The sequence below is a fragment of the Acipenser ruthenus genome, chromosome 23 (assembly GCF_902713425.1).
Source record: "Acipenser ruthenus chromosome 23, fAciRut3.2 maternal haplotype, whole genome shotgun sequence".
In the NCBI taxonomy this organism is placed as follows: domain Eukaryota; kingdom Metazoa; phylum Chordata; class Actinopteri; order Acipenseriformes; family Acipenseridae; genus Acipenser; species Acipenser ruthenus.
The window spans coordinates 23992342-24011877 of record NC_081211.1 but is presented as its reverse complement, the minus strand read 5'-3'; the positions used below and the strand labels follow the sequence as shown (position 1 = coordinate 24011877).

At 39.6% G+C, this 19536-nt stretch overlaps 1 protein-coding gene across 2 annotated transcripts; it reads left to right on the top strand.

Moving 5' to 3' along the window:
• The first annotated feature begins 1547 nt into the window (after positions 1–1547).
• Positions 1548–17858, top strand: rnf145a (ring finger protein 145a). 2 transcript variants are annotated; one of them, XM_058996887.1, is made up of 11 exons: positions 1548–1770; positions 5000–5211; positions 10306–10414; positions 10502–10593; positions 12210–12445; positions 12601–12776; positions 13624–13764; positions 14173–14355; positions 15006–15153; positions 15413–15769; positions 16332–17858. In XM_058996887.1, the coding sequence occupies exons 2-11, from the start codon at positions 5028–5030 to the stop codon at positions 16704–16706; spliced, it is 2001 nt and encodes a 666-aa protein (XP_058852870.1). In that variant the 5' UTR covers positions 1548–1770; positions 5000–5027; the 3' UTR covers positions 16707–17858. The 2 variants fall into 2 exon arrangements, with proteins under 2 accessions (XP_058852870.1, XP_058852869.1); XM_058996886.1 differs by having other exon boundaries at positions 1549–1755.
• Positions 17859–19536: the final 1678 nt, after the last annotated feature.

Sequence of the window (19536 nt, the reverse complement as noted above, 5' to 3'; positions counted from 1 at the left end):
GAGATATAGGGTATTTTAGTCACTGTAGTAATAGATATATTGTGTTTCAATATATCTATATATAGTACCTTTTTAAGCTTTCTAGATTTGTGTTTCCTTCAATAAATAAATACAAAATCTTTTTTTTTTTATGTAGTGAAAAACAACTATATATATATATATATATATATATATATATATATATATATATATATATATATATATATATATATATACTTGGATATAGATGTAGTGAATAAATGAACATCTGGATTGTGGAGTGAAATGCATCTCTGCGATGCTGATGAGTAAACCGAGGTGTGGTTGTCCTGTACACGTGCCAGAATGTCAATGAAATGTAACCACTGGAGAATCAGGCAGGCTCCTGCAAGCCCAATTCTATTGGCAGCATTATGCAGCAAGAATATTGCAAAGTGAGTGCAGCAGTGGGCAGCTTCTTCGTGCCTGCCACTGCAGTAGAACATTCAAACACCCAGCCAGTCTGCACAGACCCCAGTGTGTGCAAGTGCAACTGTTTGGGCAATTTCATTCACGTCATTTTACAGCAATATCCATCCTCCCTTCATTTTTAAACACCCTGCTATAAAGACTCACGTTGCATAAAGTAATCACAATCAAATGGTGCATTTATCATTCAATTAAAATGCAAACTTCCCCATAGATAGCAAAAACTAAACTTGCGAATTAGAAAGCCAGTTGAAAAACGAAATGCATGTCACCATCTATCCACATTTTCAAAGAAAACATTAAAAACAAAACAAACAAAAAAAAAAGGATCTGGGACAGTGTTTATACCTGCAGCATTTTATACCTACATTTCAGGGATTCTGCATTCCTTGAGAAATATCCAGCGATAAGTAAGGATATACACGTTCATCTTCTGCAAACTATAAACCCTAACACGTCAATCAAGAAATATTCTGTCAGGAAGTTTCATGGTAACTTAATAAGATTCCTAGGCATTGTCACAATACAGCACCAAATGATAACAGACATTTATAATTCTGTGCATTTAGTCTGGTGCCAGTGTGGAGTGGACCAAAACGAACAGACATAGTAAAGAAGTGTCGTGGAAATAAAATTAATTTCTACAAGATTCCAAATAAACCGAGGGTTTAAAGACACTTATGATTAGAAAATAAATTAAAAAGCCACCTAGTGGCTGGTTTAAAGAGGATGGTTGCTCTCCTAAAGCTGAAACAAATGTAAATGAACTGCTGTCAAAAAGCTGTGCATTACAATAATGTAAACACAACAGTGGTCACCAGGTTATTATATTTCACTGCAGACTGGAGGTGATTGTGAGGCACTAGCTTCAAAGGAAGCTAAACAGTATTACAATGAACAAACAGCACGCTTGGTTTGCATTGGGAAGCAAGGCACGCATGCGTTAATGGCATAAAAGGAATATTCTGTTTACCATGGAAACGCAGAATATGAAAGGAATGAGAGAATACCGCCTGCATGTATACAGAGCATTCGGTATATTCTACTATTCCAAATACTTAATATTCAGAATACTCGTGGCATGTAAACGTGAGAGCGCGGTAATCCTTTCGGAGCACTGCACATGCGCAGTAAGGACGTGAGTGTTACACTCTCAGTAATGGCTGTTGGTTAAAATGGTTCAGTTCCTGCATTTCTACCTCCGTGGAATTATTGACAAAATTGAAACCGCTAGCCTGGGCTGACCCAAGCTAAAATGGTTGATTTTCGACCGGAGAAGCTTCATGAATTAGAAAGAAACGCATTAAAGTGAGTGCGTACATTGTAGGTGGTTTATTTCTGTTTCTCTTTTCAGTGAGTTCCAGCACTAGCTGTTTTATTGTGTGGCAGCGCTGATGCATGTATTTCCGCTCAGTCTTAACGGGTTTGGCTTGCTCACAATCGTGAATGCGAGATTAAAGATGTGTTTTAACCGTGTTTGTTTAATATAATTAGTTTCTGGGTGTAAATGTGATCAACTAAATCGTGTTTTATGGCAGTGCAGAGTAGGTTGTTACTGGCACGGGAATTGTTTTTTTTTTTATTATTTTGTATTTATTTATTTATTACTCACTGGAGTCAGGCAGGCTTTTTTTTTTTTTTTTGCCCGATTAAAATGTTGCAGTAGTTAATTCATGTACTGTGTATATCTCTTGTGCCCCGTGGTCGGGCTTTGTAATGTAAAATGGCCTATGTGAAGTAGGGAGATGTTTGCAAGCATCAATGCGTTTTTAAATGAGGTTGAGGTTACTGCAGTTCATCGCCTAGTCTGAGCATGTTGACCGCTGCCTGCCGAGTGCATCACCATCATCACATGCAAACAAAATAATTACAGCAGACCTAGCACACTTTGTATGGCGCGTTTGTTGCCAGGGGAGGTAAGGTTGAGACCCGTCATGATTATTGATTTTATAATACAGTACCACTGTACATACACAGCCATTTAACACGTTTGAACACACTACTGCATGCTTTAATTGCCTGCTTTATTTAAGCCTGACGTGCATTTTGTTTTTATGAAATAAATGTCAAAAATAAGATGTCCTAATAATACAGTTTTCGTGGCCTAGTACTACATTTGTGGTTGGTCCTGTGACTGTGAATGTTTAAATTAGTTACCGGTATTTATTTATTTAAGAGAGAACAAATAGTTGTACTTATTTACCATACCTCCTTATGGATAAATGAAAATAGTTTGGTGCCCATCGAAACTACTCGGCAACATGGTGGTTTATGAAACGTACCTAGTGTTACTGTGGCACAAATACTGAATGCAGTCGGCGCCGCTTTATGGGGACTGTCCCAATTAAACGACGACGACCATAACACGTTTTTTGTTTTTAAATGAAAATAATGAACTCATATTATGATTAAATGTTAAATACGTAATTTAAAACATGAATCATTTTTTAAAATTCCTAAACCAAGTTAATCGCTGTTTATTTTTACGTGAAATAAAAATAAAAAAAAATATTAAATCCCATCTTATCACAAGGCGAGGCATCTGCGATGTTGACACAACAACTTTGTTTGCAGGAGCAGCCCGAGAAACCACAGGGAGATCATGGAAACTCCAGCTCCTACGAGTTAAACGTGGTTTACGCAAGTCCAAGCGTAATCACTTACTCAGTGCACTGTGCTACGCAAACCTGACTTGCTCACCTAAGCGATCTCCGTTCATCATTTGAAAACACTCTATCCCAATTAAGCGACATAAATACCATTGAGAAGAACCGTCTCCCAGAGTATGCCATTTAAGCGTAAACCCCGATTTAGGCGGCGCCCACTGTACTGTGTGTGATGCGGAACTGAAAGTCCTGTAGCAGAGCTCTCAAATAAACATTTGGAGAAAGTGTGCGCCAAGCTTAAAGTGGCAGGAAATGTTTTCGTTAAAGCAGCGAAGAAAGGCAATTAAACAGATATGACCTTCACTTCTAATATAGAAAGTTTAGGAAATACAATTTAGAAGGAACTTTTTTTTTTTTTTTGAAAGATTCTGTACAGAACTTAACCTTAAGTTACTTAACTAAAAACCTCTTTATCTCAAAATAACTCCTGAGCTAATGAATGTATGTAAGGGACACGCTCATTTCCTTCCTGCAGTACAACTGGTGTCTAGTATAAAACCGTGTTTCTTTTGTTGAAATTGATTTTGAAAAAATGATTTTAAAATTATAATAACGATCGCATCACAAATAGGTAATACTGAAAATCATCTACTGCAATAACGTACAATATTGAAATGCTGTCATTTTGAGCTATGATTAATAGAAATGTGCTAATCTGTCACATACGTAAGTGCTCTATGGGAATTATAAGCATCGTAATAAGTAAATGAAGAACTAGGCTGTTGTGTGTGTGTGTGTGTGTGTGTGTGTGTGTGTGTGTGTGTGTCTCTGTGTGGGGCGTGGGCTAGGGCCAGCCTTTCTATAAAGGTATGCTTTCCATGCAAGCTGTGGTGTAGCCTGGTCAATGGATCTGCAGAGTGCTTAATAGCAGTTCTGGGATCACAGTGATGTGCAATCGATACTCTTGTGTGATTGTTCAACCACTGCATGCTCGGAATGTGTAGTCTAATCAAGAATTATTATAGCAAGACAATCTTTTCATATTTACATTTACGTTAAAACTATTTAATTTTTTGTTTTTTTTCCCGGAAACAAATGACCATGAATTGGTGACTTATTGAAATAAATCAAACTCTGCTTTTTAAACTGCGTTAACAGAAATTGAGCCCGCATAATTTGTGGAAATAAATCTTTCAGGCACTGCAAGTTAAGCTGCATTAAAAGGAAAGCAGAAGACCGTGACATTTCACAAGAGCTTAGCTGTAACTTTCTGTGTCATCTCTGCTTCTGTTTATGTACTTTTTTGACATACGTTTGACAGTTTCTGTTCCCAGATCTGGTTTCCTAAGACCAATATTCACCTACTCTAGCTTTCTATATTAAAATCTGATCTTGACTTTGACAAGCACTGAAGCAATTGAACATTTCAATTTAGAATAACCATTCCCAATTTAGGTCTACACTCCTTAGGAGTGTGGGATTCTTACACCAATCTGTCCCCTTGTGTGTCAAGGTTTGGAAATGATTTTGATCTGATGAGCCCAGATATTAGGCCTACAGCCATTCAGAGAGCTGCCAGCTGGGGCTACATACTTACTGCCTGATACCAGAAGAGAGCAGGGAGGAATAAGATAAAATAATTATTCAGGCTTTTGCTTTGGGCATAGGGTCCTGCATTCTGTTCTTGTGCTGTGCAATCAGATGTTTCTGCTCGTTAACCTTTCTGTTCAGCTCTCTGTATTTACAGAAAAAAAAAATAGAAAATATATACTTGGAGCATTCAGCCAGCTTGGTTTCCAGGGGTTATTTTGAGCCATTCGAGCTGTATTTAATGACAAAGTGATTTTGATGTGTTGCGAAACCCATTCATGTGATGGTTATTGCAAATGATGATCAATTTTTTTGTGCTATCCCAGTAACCATACTGCTGCTGCTGTTTTGTGCAGTCTAACACAGGAATTGTGAACAGGAAACATGGCAGTGAAGGATAAACTCAAAGCTGTCTTGAACGTGGGTCTGCGGGTGCCCAGCATCATGCTCTTGGATGTTCTCTACCGATGGGACGTGAGTTCCTTCTTCCAGCAGATCCAGAAAAGCCCACTCAACAACAACCCCCTCTTCCAATACAAATACCTGGCGCTCAACATGCACTATGTGGGTAAGTACAGTTCAAGGCTCTCGTTCTAATTCATGAATACGGAATCAAGTGAAGCCACACAGAAATCATCCATAAATTCAAACCCACATTCAAACGTAACATCTTATTAAACTAAACATTTTTTCTCCAAGGTGTGCTTGCAATGTCTGAACTGTATCTTTTTCAAGTACTTCAACGATAAGTTCACTGATCATGGAGTGGAATGTAGATCCAAGGTCAATGCGTGTAAGAGTTCACCTACAATTTTAGCATGGGTGTACGAAATGGTCTTCGTTTGATGGTATCGTCACTATCTAGTTTCAGTCTTATACAAGCCTTCCGGCTATTCAGAACAGTTCCCATTTTCAATATTTTCTTTCCAGGCACTGTTTTTTTGCATACATCTGTTCTGTGCAATGCAGTGACTGCTTACATTTTAAAGGGTTCCGTAATCATTCTGAATAAATAAGTTTAACCAGAGGCATAGCTGCAAAATGTTTTCTAATAGATTTTGCTTGTAAATATTGTACATAGCCTGCCATTTTGTTGCACGATGTAAAAACAAACAAGCAAACCATAATGGGAGTTCATTCAGTTTTCACTGTATATACTGCTTTCAATACCTGATGATAAAAAAGTCTAAAGCATGCTTCTCAGTTACATATGAATGTACGTGTAAGCTTGTCCTTTGGAAAGTAGCTTCAGTTATTAAATATGTTAACCACAGACAGTCACACCTACTATGACATTTAAAACTTTGCTTTCATCCTTTGTCCCTGCCTCCAGCAGTATTGACCAAACTCTGTTTTTGCTATGGATATGACATGACGCAAATTTATGTAGCCCTGAGGCAAACCTGCTTTCTTTCAACAGGGAGTTATGTCACAGCCTACTTTCTGCTCGATATCATTTTAATAGAGAAATTAGACTTTTTTTGGGGGGGGGGGGCGGGGGCGGAGGTTAGAATACAAAGACAGCATTATTTAAGTAACCTTGATTACAAATTTCGCCAAGTGTGTAGATACAATGAATTATGTAATTAAGTAAAATTTTCAGTGGTTTGCTAAATGCGAACCTACTGTACAGGCTTGGGTGAAACTTATTCATGCTGTGATACTGATTAAGTGTGATCACTTCTGATGTGATGTAGCCTGGGCTCAATTACTCAGATTCTTGGCACTGCTCATTTCAGTACATATTGGGAATTGGCTGTTGCTCATTAAATATGTTAAGCAACTCGAAACTCGCACTGAACCAGTACCCAGTCCTGGGCTTCAGAACTGAGTTCTGTTTCTTGTCCAAATGCAGCTGTTTATTCCCTTACAATATACTGCTGCTGCTGTTGGAGCCTGTTGCACAATCTTAATTAAATACATTTATACAATCCTGTTTAATTAATGGATTTGGATTTCTTAGTGCTGTTGTTCTGCCTTAGGGTTTGCAGCAGCTGTGGAAAGTACTGTAACTGATCCAGCACAGCATTTTTTTTCTTGGCAGCTCTTGAAATTCTCTGGTTTAAGAGCAGCAGTTAGAAGTTCACTCTGCTTTGCCAGGTTTCTCTGTGTCAGGAAGAAACTGGCCCTATCACTGAGTCTCTTTCAGGTGTCAACATGTTTACCAGGTGCCTCGTCAGATTTAATATTGAAAATGGGATGCTACCTGAACACAAGCAGATACAAGCTGTGGACACGTCAGGTGGCTGCGGCTAAGAATGGTGTTGAAACAAGAAGGATCGGTTTCTTACTATTTTTAAAAAGTGAAATTATTTTATTCCCTGCTTTTCCTCGTTTGTTTGTGTTAGCAGTATATTATACATGACAATGATTCGATGGAGTGTGGTGGGTAAATGCAGCCATTTGGTGTACATGACACTTGATCATGTGATGGAGGAGGTATGTCAACAATTTGCTTAAGTTTCAGAAAGACCTCAGCTGTGGTAACCAGAACAGAGGACAATGATAGCCCCCCCCACCCTTAGACAGTACAGCTGCCCCAGATGATATGATTGTGTGTTACAAATGTCATCAGCTGCACAGAAAACAAAACCTGAACAGAGATCTGTGGTCTGAGAAGAGGTTTTTATCTTTTTTTGTGTGTGGTGTTTTAACCTTCATGTTGCAGTTCATTTCAGCAAGATACAATTCAATGTCATCAGCACGGATTTCACCCTTTAGCCTGTTTTGGTTCTTTTAGAGGTGTGTTTTCATGACACTTGTAGCCCTGCTCTCGTGAGACAAAGTGGGACAGCATTACTCCGGATTCAGCCTGCTGTGGTGCGCTGGAGCTCTTTAGTTACAGTTCTGTGCTCATATATTTCAGCTATGCATGAGTGCACCTCAAACTGAAAGTCGTGTGTGTCAGAACTACTGATGTTAAAATTGAGTGTGAGTGGGTGTTTTTTTTTTTTTTTTTTTGAAACCTTCAAACCTCCTTTTGCTTCTACAGTTATCTTAAGTTGTCTCAAATAGTGGATTCATGTTGCTAATTAAAGGGTGATGTTAACTTTCAGACACAGTATTTAAACCGTATTCCTTGCCTTAAAAAGGGTGTGTGTTTCCTTAAGGTTTGTAAAGGTGAATGGTTAGTTGTAGCCTGAACAATGCTTTGTAAAGAACAACGCAATCTGATAGAGGGCAAGAAAGAACAAGACACCGCCAAGTACATTTTATGAGACAGGAGCAGAAAAATGAATTGTCAGCAAGCACAGCAGCACAGTGTGTTACGCATTGTACTGAGCTGCTTCTATCTTGCACAACACTCCACTGGCTAATCAAGTATTTAAAAGGATGGCCATTTCACTAGGTGTGTCTGTGCCATATTGACAGGTGGCAAATTAGACATGAGAGTAAGAAGAAATGCAGCTGATTGCTTGTAGCCTAGATAGCTGCAATACATGTTAATGCCTGCTTGTGAAATGGCCATGTTTTGTTTTTATTTTATTTTATTAATGTCAAAATGTCTAAGTATGCATTCTTTCCAACTAAGGGCTGCCTTGCTTACCAATCCTAGACGTTTTCTGTCTCCCTTCTTGAAACCAGTATGAAATTCTCATTAAGCTGTTTCAGAGGAATCCCAGCCGTTTGTGCGTTTCAGAATTCTTTCTTGGTTATCGCAAAGATTAGGTTACATTTTAAATGGTAATTTTCATTTCATTTTTGTGTTGGCAGGAAGTCATAAACATGATTTATTGATAATAAACCTACAAGACGTGGACTGATGCGGAAGAAGGAAAAAAAAAATGTTAAGATGTACCAGTGATAGATTGTCTTGTTATTGGGGTCTTGATGTATTGGATTATTATTATTATTTATTTCATTGGCTTTCTGAAAACATAAATTATTTCAAAACGTGGGCCCTTTAACACACACGTATTTAACACTAATTTATTTAACACTAATTTATCTAAATTCTACAATGTTCTGGAGTAAGTGACCTTGTAATGCAACACCAGTCAGTGTAGAGCCTAATAGTAGACAGTAATATAAAGACGACCCAACAAATAATCGTATTGTAGGGTTTTCAAAGGTACAGGCTGATTCTATGATTAGAGCACAACGTTGTGTAATAAGATGCACTAGATGTGCTCACTCTTGACTTTATTCAAATAATCTAATCTTGATTGTTTTGGTTAATGTATGGCTAGCAGGTTAAGAGATCTATATATGGAAAAAGAAACAGGAAGAGATTTACTATTATTTACTTAGACATTTACTCAGGGAACGGCCAGCACAGGTGCATACAATTAAGTGATATTGATATTGCAGTGCTCAGATGTAATAGATTTTATGGTGGACTTGATTGATGAAATTTCACAAAGGTCAACTACATAAGTTCTATAGCTTTGTTTAAAAAGGTTTGACCATCGCTGAACTGATATGTTTCCAATCAAAGTATCAGGTAACATCACCCCCGCACCATCAATTCAGTACCTCTGTGAGTTGTTGGCCTAATATTAAAAGGCCATTTCGCTTTCTACATTCAAAGGCCTTTCGCTCTCCTTTAATCAAAGATTTGTAGCCAGAGGCTTGATTAACCTGGGATGACTTCTTGTGAAATGCTACACTTCCACCTGGATATGTAATTAATTACAATCTTCAGTCAGACTGGTTCATTTAGATTTTCTTTGCCAGAGCATCTCAGGATTTGGAGTTAATTATTTTACACCAAAAAAAAACAGAGGTGTTACAATTGGCATTAAGGGTATTCAAGGGGCAGTTTAAAAAAAAAAGAAATCTTGGAGAACTAAAGGTCCAGCAATCAAGCCAGTGCTCAAATGTTCCTAAGCTACTGCACCCTGGAGGCGAGTACAGCACCAGCCTGGGACCAGCCCTGGACTCATTGGATGCCTGACCAGCGATGGTCACTGGAGCGTGATGAAGTGAACAAAGCCAGACATCTCTTCTCCGTAACCATGTGGGGCAGCGACCCCTGTGGCTCTCCAGTTTTATAGATAACAGTGCTGTACAGCCAATGGATGAATTCTTACACTGGTGCTATTACAAATTGACCTTTCCAAAGACAACAGGGTTACACTGTACCTGCAGTTGTATAATATACTGTGCTTCTTTAAAGACAACTGAAATGTTGTGAAATGATTTGAGTTTTATAAACTGCATAGAACATGGGCTAGGCTGTAAACAAATTAACTAATTTCTCATGACACATCTGCTTTATTTTAAGCTTTTTAGTCTAGTAAAATGTGGAATATTCTATTTATATTTTTAGTATTTTATTTTACTTTCTCGTCATCATACATAGGAATATGCAGGAACGTTTTGTTCACAATGTAAAAAGCCACTGCTAGGGATGAGTGAAGTGAACAAGTGGCAATAAATGAGCATACATTTTAGAAAGAGGAAGTGTTTTAATATCATAAAGGACCACCACCACCACCTTCTGCTGCTGCTTCTGCTTCTACATCTTCTGCTTCTGCTGCTGCTGACTGGGTCATTTTCTCTTGGTGTTACCCTTTGCATACATTTCCAGTTTCTTCCGTGAAAAGTACAAAAGCACAAACATGTTAACCTTGCTTAAACACTGGCTACTGATTTGATGTTTTCTTCTGATTTTCTGCAGAGGCAAACACTGTTAAAGTATCCCCATGTTATCTTGCAGGATATATATTAAGCGTCGTTCTCCTGACGTTGCCTCGGCAACAGCTGGTCCAGCTCTACCTGTATGTTCTCACCGCATTGCTCCTTTTTGCTGGCCATCAGATCTCCAGGTAAGAACAGAAAGGGATTGTGGTAAAAAAAAATCTAGAATCTTGAATCTCCCACATAATAAACCAATTTTTATGTTATGATTGCAGAGATTATGTGCGGAACGAACTGGAATCTGAATATGATGGTCCAATATACCTAGAGCCTCTTACAATGAATCGCTTCACAACTGCACTCATTGGTAAGGAGTTAGCTCGTTTTGAAACCTTTGTACTGTATGACTGTTTTTCAATTGCTAATTTTTTGATTCAATGAAAAAGAAATACGGGTTTATGAGAGAGCCAAAGTAAACTTGTAGGGTTTGTTAATTGTATAGCGTGTTTTGAATAACCACTTGGTGATTATTATGTCAGTGTACTTTGTTTATCACAGTATGTCTTGCAGAATTGCCTCATGTTATCAGGAAATAGCAAACACTTGTGGTTCACTAGCTGACCCTTACTTTGAAATTTGCACGCCTACACAAAAGGAAGTATGTTTTGGTTCTGCATTTGTACCAAATTGATCAGAATACTTTATATAGTTCAAGGCACTTTTCTATGTCTTTCTCTACCTCCTTTCTTCAGAACTTTGGATGAACTGACAATTTGGAGTTGATTACTTTGATGCGAGTGACATGCTTCCAAGAATCACTTGCTGTTTGTCATTTGATTTGAATTTGTCAGTTTTATTTCATCCTTGTTAAATATTCTCTGCGTGAAGTTTTTGTTCGGCTTGCTTGTCTAGGGTTTAAGTTGAGGGACACAAATATTGTTTAATGCTTTATTCTAGCTGCTACCATGCATACGAAAAACTGCAAGTTGAGGGAGGGTTGCCAGTGTGTCTGTCTGTGTTTTTGGAATTCATCAAGAACTGAACATATGAAATGAATGATCAAAGGGTTATAGGAGTTACACCAGAGATCTGACATGTGCCTCATTTTATCTGTCATAGTGATGTCTGCCAACCATGCACAATTTCTGCACAAAAGAAACAAATCTATTTATTTCCTAACATCTGGGCATTTTTCCATAGAACTTGTCTAGAGCCTGCATGGAAAACTAAATTCCTGTCTCAATAAGTGGCATCGCAATGAACAAAACAAGATACTGAAATCCAGTAGAGGTTAACCAGCCCTGTTGTAAATCTCAAACCCTTTGTGGTCTTTGTTTCACCACTGTTTTCTGTCCATGCTGTTTTTTGGTTTTTTTTTCTTGATCTACTCAGATGCTTCTCTTTTATTCAGACTCTTGTGATGTAACCCACATACAAGTGCTTGTCGCACTTCAGTCAACAGCCCATCTGAGTTCCTGCTGTGCCCTGATGGATGGGTATCAAAGCAGTTTTCCTTCATTTGAGGCTAGGGCTGGGTGCACTATCAAGGTTTTTGATAGTGACCTGTTTTAAAGAAGCCTTTTGACAAATGGCATTTTGTTTCGTAGGCCTTCGTACACTACAAGTTTACATCTGTACTGTAAGGTACAGGGGGGTTTAGTTCCTGGAAACTTGCCTTGGGCACATTGTTAGTAGCTGTTAGGGAGATGAAGACACCTGTCACAGCTGTCTGGTTTAGTGTTAAGAACGTGTAGTCTGAGGCCTTGTGGGAGATTTAAGACAGGTGGGTTTACTGAGGCAGAACACCATCAATTAAAATCTAATTGATACCTTTTAAACATTCCAGTTAAAAACCAATAACGTCATGTTCAGAAACCCTCTAGTATACACCTGCTACAAAGCAGACCCCCCTGTGGTGCGTGTATCGTTCCCCTGGCGGGTGAGTTTCTCATCCGCATGTGTCTGCTTGGCTGTGTCTTGCAGGTCAGCTGGTAGTGTGCACTCTCTGCTCTTGCGTCATGCGCACCAAACAGATCTGGCTCTTCTCCGCCCACCTGCTGCCCCTGGTGGCGCGTCTCTGTCTGGTGCCCCTGGAAACCATCGTCTTCGTCAACCGCTTTGCCATGATCTTCACTGGCCTCGAGGTGCTCTACTTCCTGGCCTCCAACTTGTTGGTCCCCTTCAACCTGGCCAAGACTGCATACAGGGAGCTGGCGCAGGTGAGCCGCTGCAACGTCGGATCATCAGATGAGCATATCCGTTTAAATCATTTATCCTGTTATCATTTATGCTGTTTGACTGTGTGTGTGTGTGTGTGTGTCTATATGAAGCGGTCTTGGTGCTCATACTGTGGGTGCTGTTGCCGTCCTGCCAGGTGGTGGAGGTGTACGGTCTCCTGGCTCTGGGCATGTCCCTGTGGAATCAGCTGGTGGTGCCGGTCCTGTTCATGGTCTTCTGGCTGGTTCTGTTCGCTCTGCAGATCTACTCCTACTTCAGCACCAGAGACCAGCCCACCTCCAGAGAGAGGCTACTCTTCTTCTTTCTCACAAGGTGCACAGTCATTCACAACTCCATATCATTCTCTGCTTTGTGGCCAAAGCTAGCATTTGTTTGAATTGTATAATATAGGTGCATAAAACAAAATGTGTGCATATTAATATATATTGGGGGGGGGGGGGGGGCACGCGCGTACATTGTCATATGTAACATAAAGTGTAAAATACTTCTTGCATTGCATATTTCGTGTCAGGATGCCTTTGTATATATCTAATGGGCCATGACATGAAAATGTGTGTTACATTGGTCAAGTGATTAATATCATACTACTGGGAAACCCAAGAAGTTTTGATCTGGGCTTGCCATGAGGCTGATATCCAAGTCAGACCTGGGGTCAATTTTAATTAAAATGTACAATCACAGCAGAATTGTTTGCTGAAAGTGCAAGTGCAATTATAAGGCTTATTTGTTCAGTTATAATTATGCTACAGTATTTGCAATTCTACGTATTTCAAATAAGCAAACAATAATCACAGGTAGAAATACAGAAACATACTATATAACCCCCCCCCCCCCCCGACAAATGAGGTCACCAAAAGTGGTTGTAAATACAAGAATAATGACCGAATGACAACAAATGCGTAACTGAACTGTAATCAATCAATTCTGTGGTATAATTACAATTATGGTGGTGTGCCAGGGTTCAACTACAATTAGAATTACATTGTAATTGCAAATACTTACGAATTGCACAGTTCCAATTGTAATTATCCATAGTTCTGATCCAGGACTTGAAACAGTGTAACAGACTTACCATTTTGATGGAATGACTATGGTACAATTAATCTACTGAGTATAGCTTGTTGATTAAGACAGTTTGCCCCCCCACCCCTCCCTGTAGCATTGCAGAGTGCTGCAGCACCCCCTACTCTCTGCTGGGTTTGGTGTTCACTGTCTCCTTCGTGGCTCTGGGTGTCCTCACCCTCTGCAAGTTTTACCTGCAGGGATACCGTGCCTTCATGAACGACAACACAATGAACAGGTAACAAGGTCTTAAAACTCAATGGATTTACTAGACTAGGATTATTGGTGTTGGCTGTGTCTGCAAGTACGCAAAGTCTATACTCTGGGTACAACAGTGCTATCTAGTGGATACAACTTTAATTTTTTCATAGTGTAAATTATGGGCTAGCAACCAATGGCCCCTATTTATCAAAGCATCTTTTCTGTAGTATTATAGTACAATGTGCTATAGGTTGTTTTATACTAGCTTCTGTGCAGCATTGCCAGTTTTCTTTTCCTTTCATAAAAATTGTACCAATTGCACCCTGGATTGAGAAATAGCTTTGATTTAAGTGTGTTGATTCACACCTCTAATTTGTTGCTAATACATGGTACGCCCTTTCTGGTTGGTCTGTCTGCTCAGCATTAAGCCCATGTTGTTCTGCAGGGGGATGACGGAGGGGATCACATTGCTGATCCTGGCTGTTCAGACAGGGCTGATTGAGCTGCAGGTGATTCACCGAGCATTCCTCCTCAGCATCATTCTGTTCATCGTAGTGGCCTCCATCCTGCAGTCCATGCTGGAGATTGCTGACCCCATCGTCCTCGCACTCGGAGCCTCTCGAGACAAGTAAGTGCAGCCATCTGGAGCTTCTTGAAAACTGGCCAGATCCCCGAGGAAGTTAAACACCGTGTGTAGCTACATCTAATTCAGGGGTTGGACAAAAATAAAACCTGTGTAATTTGTAGTCGCAAGACTTTGCTGGAAGGCTTATAGTAGACACAAGGTTTGCTGGTGCAGACTATATCGTCAAATACAGTTCTCTCCACTGAAGGACAATACAAAATACCCTGGGGAAGAAAAATCTGTATGACTACACAAAGACGATGGATAAAATGTACAGCAGCAGCTGTTTCCAACAATTTTCAAACCGCATGATTATTTTATATCAGAGAGCTTTGGGCCCAGTGGGATAGAAGCCAGTCATTGTTAGACATCTATATGATACATACTTCTTAACTATAACGTCTGTAACAGTTCATGCTTTCCTGTATTGAAAGTAAACTGTATCACATAAGTTTACACAATTCTGTGTCCAAACAAACATCTGTACTGTTTAGCACATCTGCTACAAGCTCGTTTGCAACCGAGATACTTGAGCAGGATGTCACTGTTGAACAAGTCAGTTGACTGTGATACAGACTGATCGATTGATTGGGTTATTTTCCTGGGTTATAATTCCACACTAATAAACCTTGCTACCGTTGTTTTGTTTGCAGGAGCCTGTGGAAGCACTTCCGTGCAGTGAGCCTCTGTCTCTTTCTCCTGGTGTTTCCAACCTATATGGCCTACATGATCTGCCAGTTCTTCCACATGGACTTTTGGCTTCTCATCATCATCTCAAGCAGTATTCTCACCTCCCTGCAGGTAACAGCAAAGTGACCTGCTGTTCCAGGTTAGATCGGGCAGTATATATTATCACCATGTTTTGCCCAAGATGACTGATTTTAAATAGTACTGTTGGTCGCTTCGTTATAGTAAATGTTGTTTTAGCTCGGACATCCTTGCATTATATTACATTTCTCCAAATTGCATCCTTGCACATACAATTCTATTGGATGCTATTCTTTTAATTGAAACGCTGAGAGACACGTGGCCATTCTTGACCTGTGTGTTTGTGTGGCAGGTGCTGGGCACACTCTTAATCTATGTGCTGTTTATGGTGGAGGAGTTCCGCAAAGAGCCAGTGGAGAACATGGACGACGTCATCTACTACGTCAACGGCACCTACCGGCTGCTGGAGTTCCTGGTGGCCCTTTGCGTGGTGGTCTACGGAGTCTCGGAGACCATCTTTGGGGAGTGGACTGTCATGGGGTCCACCATCATCTTCATCCACTCCTACTACAATGTGTGGTTGCGAGCTCACCTGGGCTGGCAGAACTTCCTGCTGCGCCGAGACGCTGTCAACAAGATCAAATGCCTGCCCATGGCCACCGACGAGCAGCTCGAGAAACACAACGATATCTGTGCCATCTGTTACCAGGTATATAACATGAACTTGCAGAGTGATACATACTCCTCCTCTGTATAAGGCAGTTAAGTAAACTCGAGTTGGAATGGCACATACATGAACAAAGAAGGCAAGAAGTCTTTCGATGAAAATGACCAGTTTAGCATTAATCTTAGATGTAGTGGAAGGTAAGTCACGTGAGCCGAAGAATATCTCATATCTAAATATGTAGTTCAAAGATTCAAAGCAGGAGTGATACTGTGGTTGGGACTCTGCTCACCAAAACATCTGAATTGTAGCTATTTATCCAAAGCTGTTGTATGCAAAGCATTTTCAACTATGTAATTCATTTTTATGCCTATAAATGATGGCATGGGAAACATTTTTACCGAATCTGCAGGCTGCTTCACAACCAGTATTGAAAAATCTGGAATTCAAACCTCTTGCTGAGTGATTGCTCTACTCAGGGATGCATGTTCGGATTTGGTTTTTTGTTTCTGTGTTGTTGTTATAACAAATTGACATGTCTGCGATTTCCTTAAGGATTCTTTAAGTATTAAAATGTTTTTAAATATTAGTGTTTTGTGTATTGCAGGATATGAAGTCGGCGGTAATCACCCCCTGCAGTCACTTCTTCCACGCTGGCTGCCTCAAGAAATGGCTGTACGTCCAGGAGACCTGCCCCCTTTGTCACAGCCAACTAAAAAGCCAATCGCAGCAAGCGACAGCAGCTGCACCTCCTCAGGGGGAGGTGCAACCCCCAGCACAGGAAGTCCCCCAGAACCAGGAGAGGGCCGAGCAGGAGAACCCTCCTCTGGAAGAGCAGGGGAGCCGGGGGACCCCCCTACAAGAGGGATCTGGCTCCAGCAGCAGAGACTCGCCAGGGGAGGGACAATCTGGGGGTTCAAGCAGCACTGTGCTGAAATCTCCAGATACCCAGGGGCAGCCCAAACTGGAAGCAGCAGTCTAGAGGGACTAACAACTGTCCCAGGTGTCCAAGCCAGTAGACAGGAGGCTTACAGTTCATCTCCACACTGCTCTGCTGGATCGAATGATTCAGAAAGCATGAATACACATTCCAGTGTAGGGGTTTTAAAGGAGCATCAGTGAAACTCTGAGGTACCCAGTCATCACATTGCTGGATGTTTACAGGATTCCCCAGGGATACCAGAAGAGGAGGTTGACAGGCTTGCAGAATCTGTGAGGACACTTTCAAATGAAAATTCTTGTTTTTAAAATGGGCGTCAGCAGCCATTAGAGTAAAGGAAACTCAACAGTAAAGACTGAATGTAAACCTTGGTATATAAATGCCTCTGTGTCTGCTAGATCTGAACACCGTGACTGTTAAAAAGGAAGGTCGAGGTCAACATTTCGTAGGTGCAAATCTAATGTGAACAGCACAGACCTGAAGAATGTGTTTTACTAGAAGCTTTAAGCACTCTTAGGCTAGCATGCTGCCACTGTCTTGTTTAAGCTGTATTTCTTTTTTTCTTTTTTTTTTTTTAATATTATGCCACTGCATTTGCACAGATGTAACTTATAGCAATGCTCCAAAGTTGTCTTGTAAGGTACCAAATGCTTTTTTTGGTGCATATGAAGAAAATACATAGTTACACATAAATAAAATGTAACTTTTTGATATACAGTATTGTGCAGTACCAGCTAAAGTGAAGTGGACTGAAGCTTATGTGAACACTTTTGTGACCCCTTGAGGATAAAAGTGGGATGAGCTTTTGACCATGGATAAGGGCTTGGTGCAAGCAAAAAAAAAAAGTGTTATTTGGCATTAATTTGCATTTGTGAGAATGAATACATTGTGTATGATTAAACTTGGCAAATGCCATTTTTGTATCTAGAAATCTTTTGTGTACTTTCTTATGAAGGGAAAGGCAGCTTGTGAAGTGTATACATTTTTACATTCATCATGAACTAGATTTGTTTAGACATTTCTTTTATTTTTTTTGAATGAAGAGACTTGCTTTTTTTATTTTTTTTTTAAACTTGACATTTTTTGTGTCAATGAATACTGTCAGTTTTATTTGTGATCAAGAGAGCTGACTTACTTAGTCCTGTTTTATTTTACAAAACTGAATGTCTAAATAAACTAAAATCATGAATTGCATTTTTGAGTTCTGTTTTACACATTTTAAGTATATTTTACTGGGGCTACCCATTTGGTGGAAGCAGTCCCAATACTGAATAAAACTGCCTGGCAACGGTTTCATTAGAAAAAGATTTATAGGTTTTAACACACACAGAAACAAACTCGTTGCAATACCTCCTCTTGTGCTTGAAATTCAGAGCACTGATTGGCTGATAATGGTAATATGGTTTATAAACCATGAATGGAACACAAATAAGACACAGATAACAACAATGCTTGAATCTCTTTTGAAGACACTCAGTAACTTGTCTGATTTTAGGTTGTCTTTAAGCTTCCACTTCTTAATGCATGAGGATATTCAGAAGAGGCAATTGGCTGCATTTGGCATTTATATGAGTTGAGGATGTTTTTAATAGAAAGTAGTTTTCTGGTCATTTAGGAATGGGGAGTCTGTTTCTTCCGGCGTTGAATGTGAACAGGCACTGTGAGGATACAGTGTTTATTTATAGTTCTGTTGGACTCTTATTGTTCCCAGGGTTTTATGAGGAAACTTCCTTGAAAGATTCAGTTCTACAAAAACAATTTCTTGGATGAGTTTGTTTTTCAAAGCAAAGGAATTTCCTCTGCAAAGATGTTTTGTGTTTAAACATGGACGACAGCAGCTGATGAAAGTGGCTTGGTGATAGAGGAGTTATAAATCATGTTGGAAGCTGTAAATATAAACTTCATTTAAAGAGCTGCACTTCCTATGTTAGTTTCCATAATGTTAGCAAAGTTTATGAGCAAGAGTAGCCCCTAAATATAGCAGCAACATTTTTTTTTTTTTTAATTATTACAGTTCAAAGTTAATTTGCTTGAATTGTCAAATGCCTGACCATCGCTGACACTGATGCAATCGAAACTTTCCTGATAACCTACAGTATAGATTTCATATAAAGTTTCGTTGGGATCGGAGGTGGTACCACAAGCGAAATACTGTATCAGATCTCACAATTCAACCCCAAATAGCCTCTTTTCATTAAAAGCCATTTTCTCTTCAAAACACAGTCTCATGGTCACCCAAGTGGTGTAGATATTGGTAGTACTCTAGACTTCCAGTTCATGCTGTGGGAACATTCCCGATTTAATTTTCATCCTCTTGTCGGGTCCGTTTAACGAAATGTGCCTCACTGAGGTTCTTTTTTTAAAACCAAATCAAAGGATTCAAACTAGAAGGGTGTTTGCCTAAAGTTATCAAGACCTTATATAAAAAAAAACACTCATTCATTTGTTCATAAGTATATACATTGCTGCTAATGGAATTTTAAACAGCAAGTAATTAAAAATGAAAGAAAATATTGAGTTCCATTCAAACAATCCAAATTTATGACACGGGTGTCGCTTGTTCTTATATGGACAGGTACAACTTAAAGTACAAAGAAGCAGGTGTTGGCTGAAATGTCTTGACTTAGTTTCTTATAGTTTCACCTTTGAATTCTGATTGAGTTGAAGTTATGGATCATATATGAACAGCCTTCTTCCGAACCTAATTCCCATTCCCATGAACTGGGTCACAGTGTAACGTTCTGCCCTTTACACTTTCCCGACCCCTTGATATGGCAACGTGTGAAGAAGTTGAGAAGAAAGGTGCTGCAATCGCAGTCTGTTTCCTGTGTGCTCCTAATTCCCTTTAGTACCGGCAGCAGGAAAAGACGAG

Excerpts from the sequence above, each read along its gene's own strand:
- rnf145a (XM_058996887.1), top strand. The coding sequence starts at position 5,028 with ATGGCAGTGAAGGATAAACTCAAAGCTGTCTTGAACGTGGGTCTGCGG. Across the intron at positions 5,212-10,305 it reads GCTCAACATGCACTATGTGG|GATATATATTAAGCGTCGTT; the intron begins GTAAGTACAGTT and ends GTTATCTTGCAG. Across the intron at positions 10,415-10,501 it reads GCTGGCCATCAGATCTCCAG|AGATTATGTGCGGAACGAAC; the intron begins GTAAGAACAGAA and ends TTATGATTGCAG.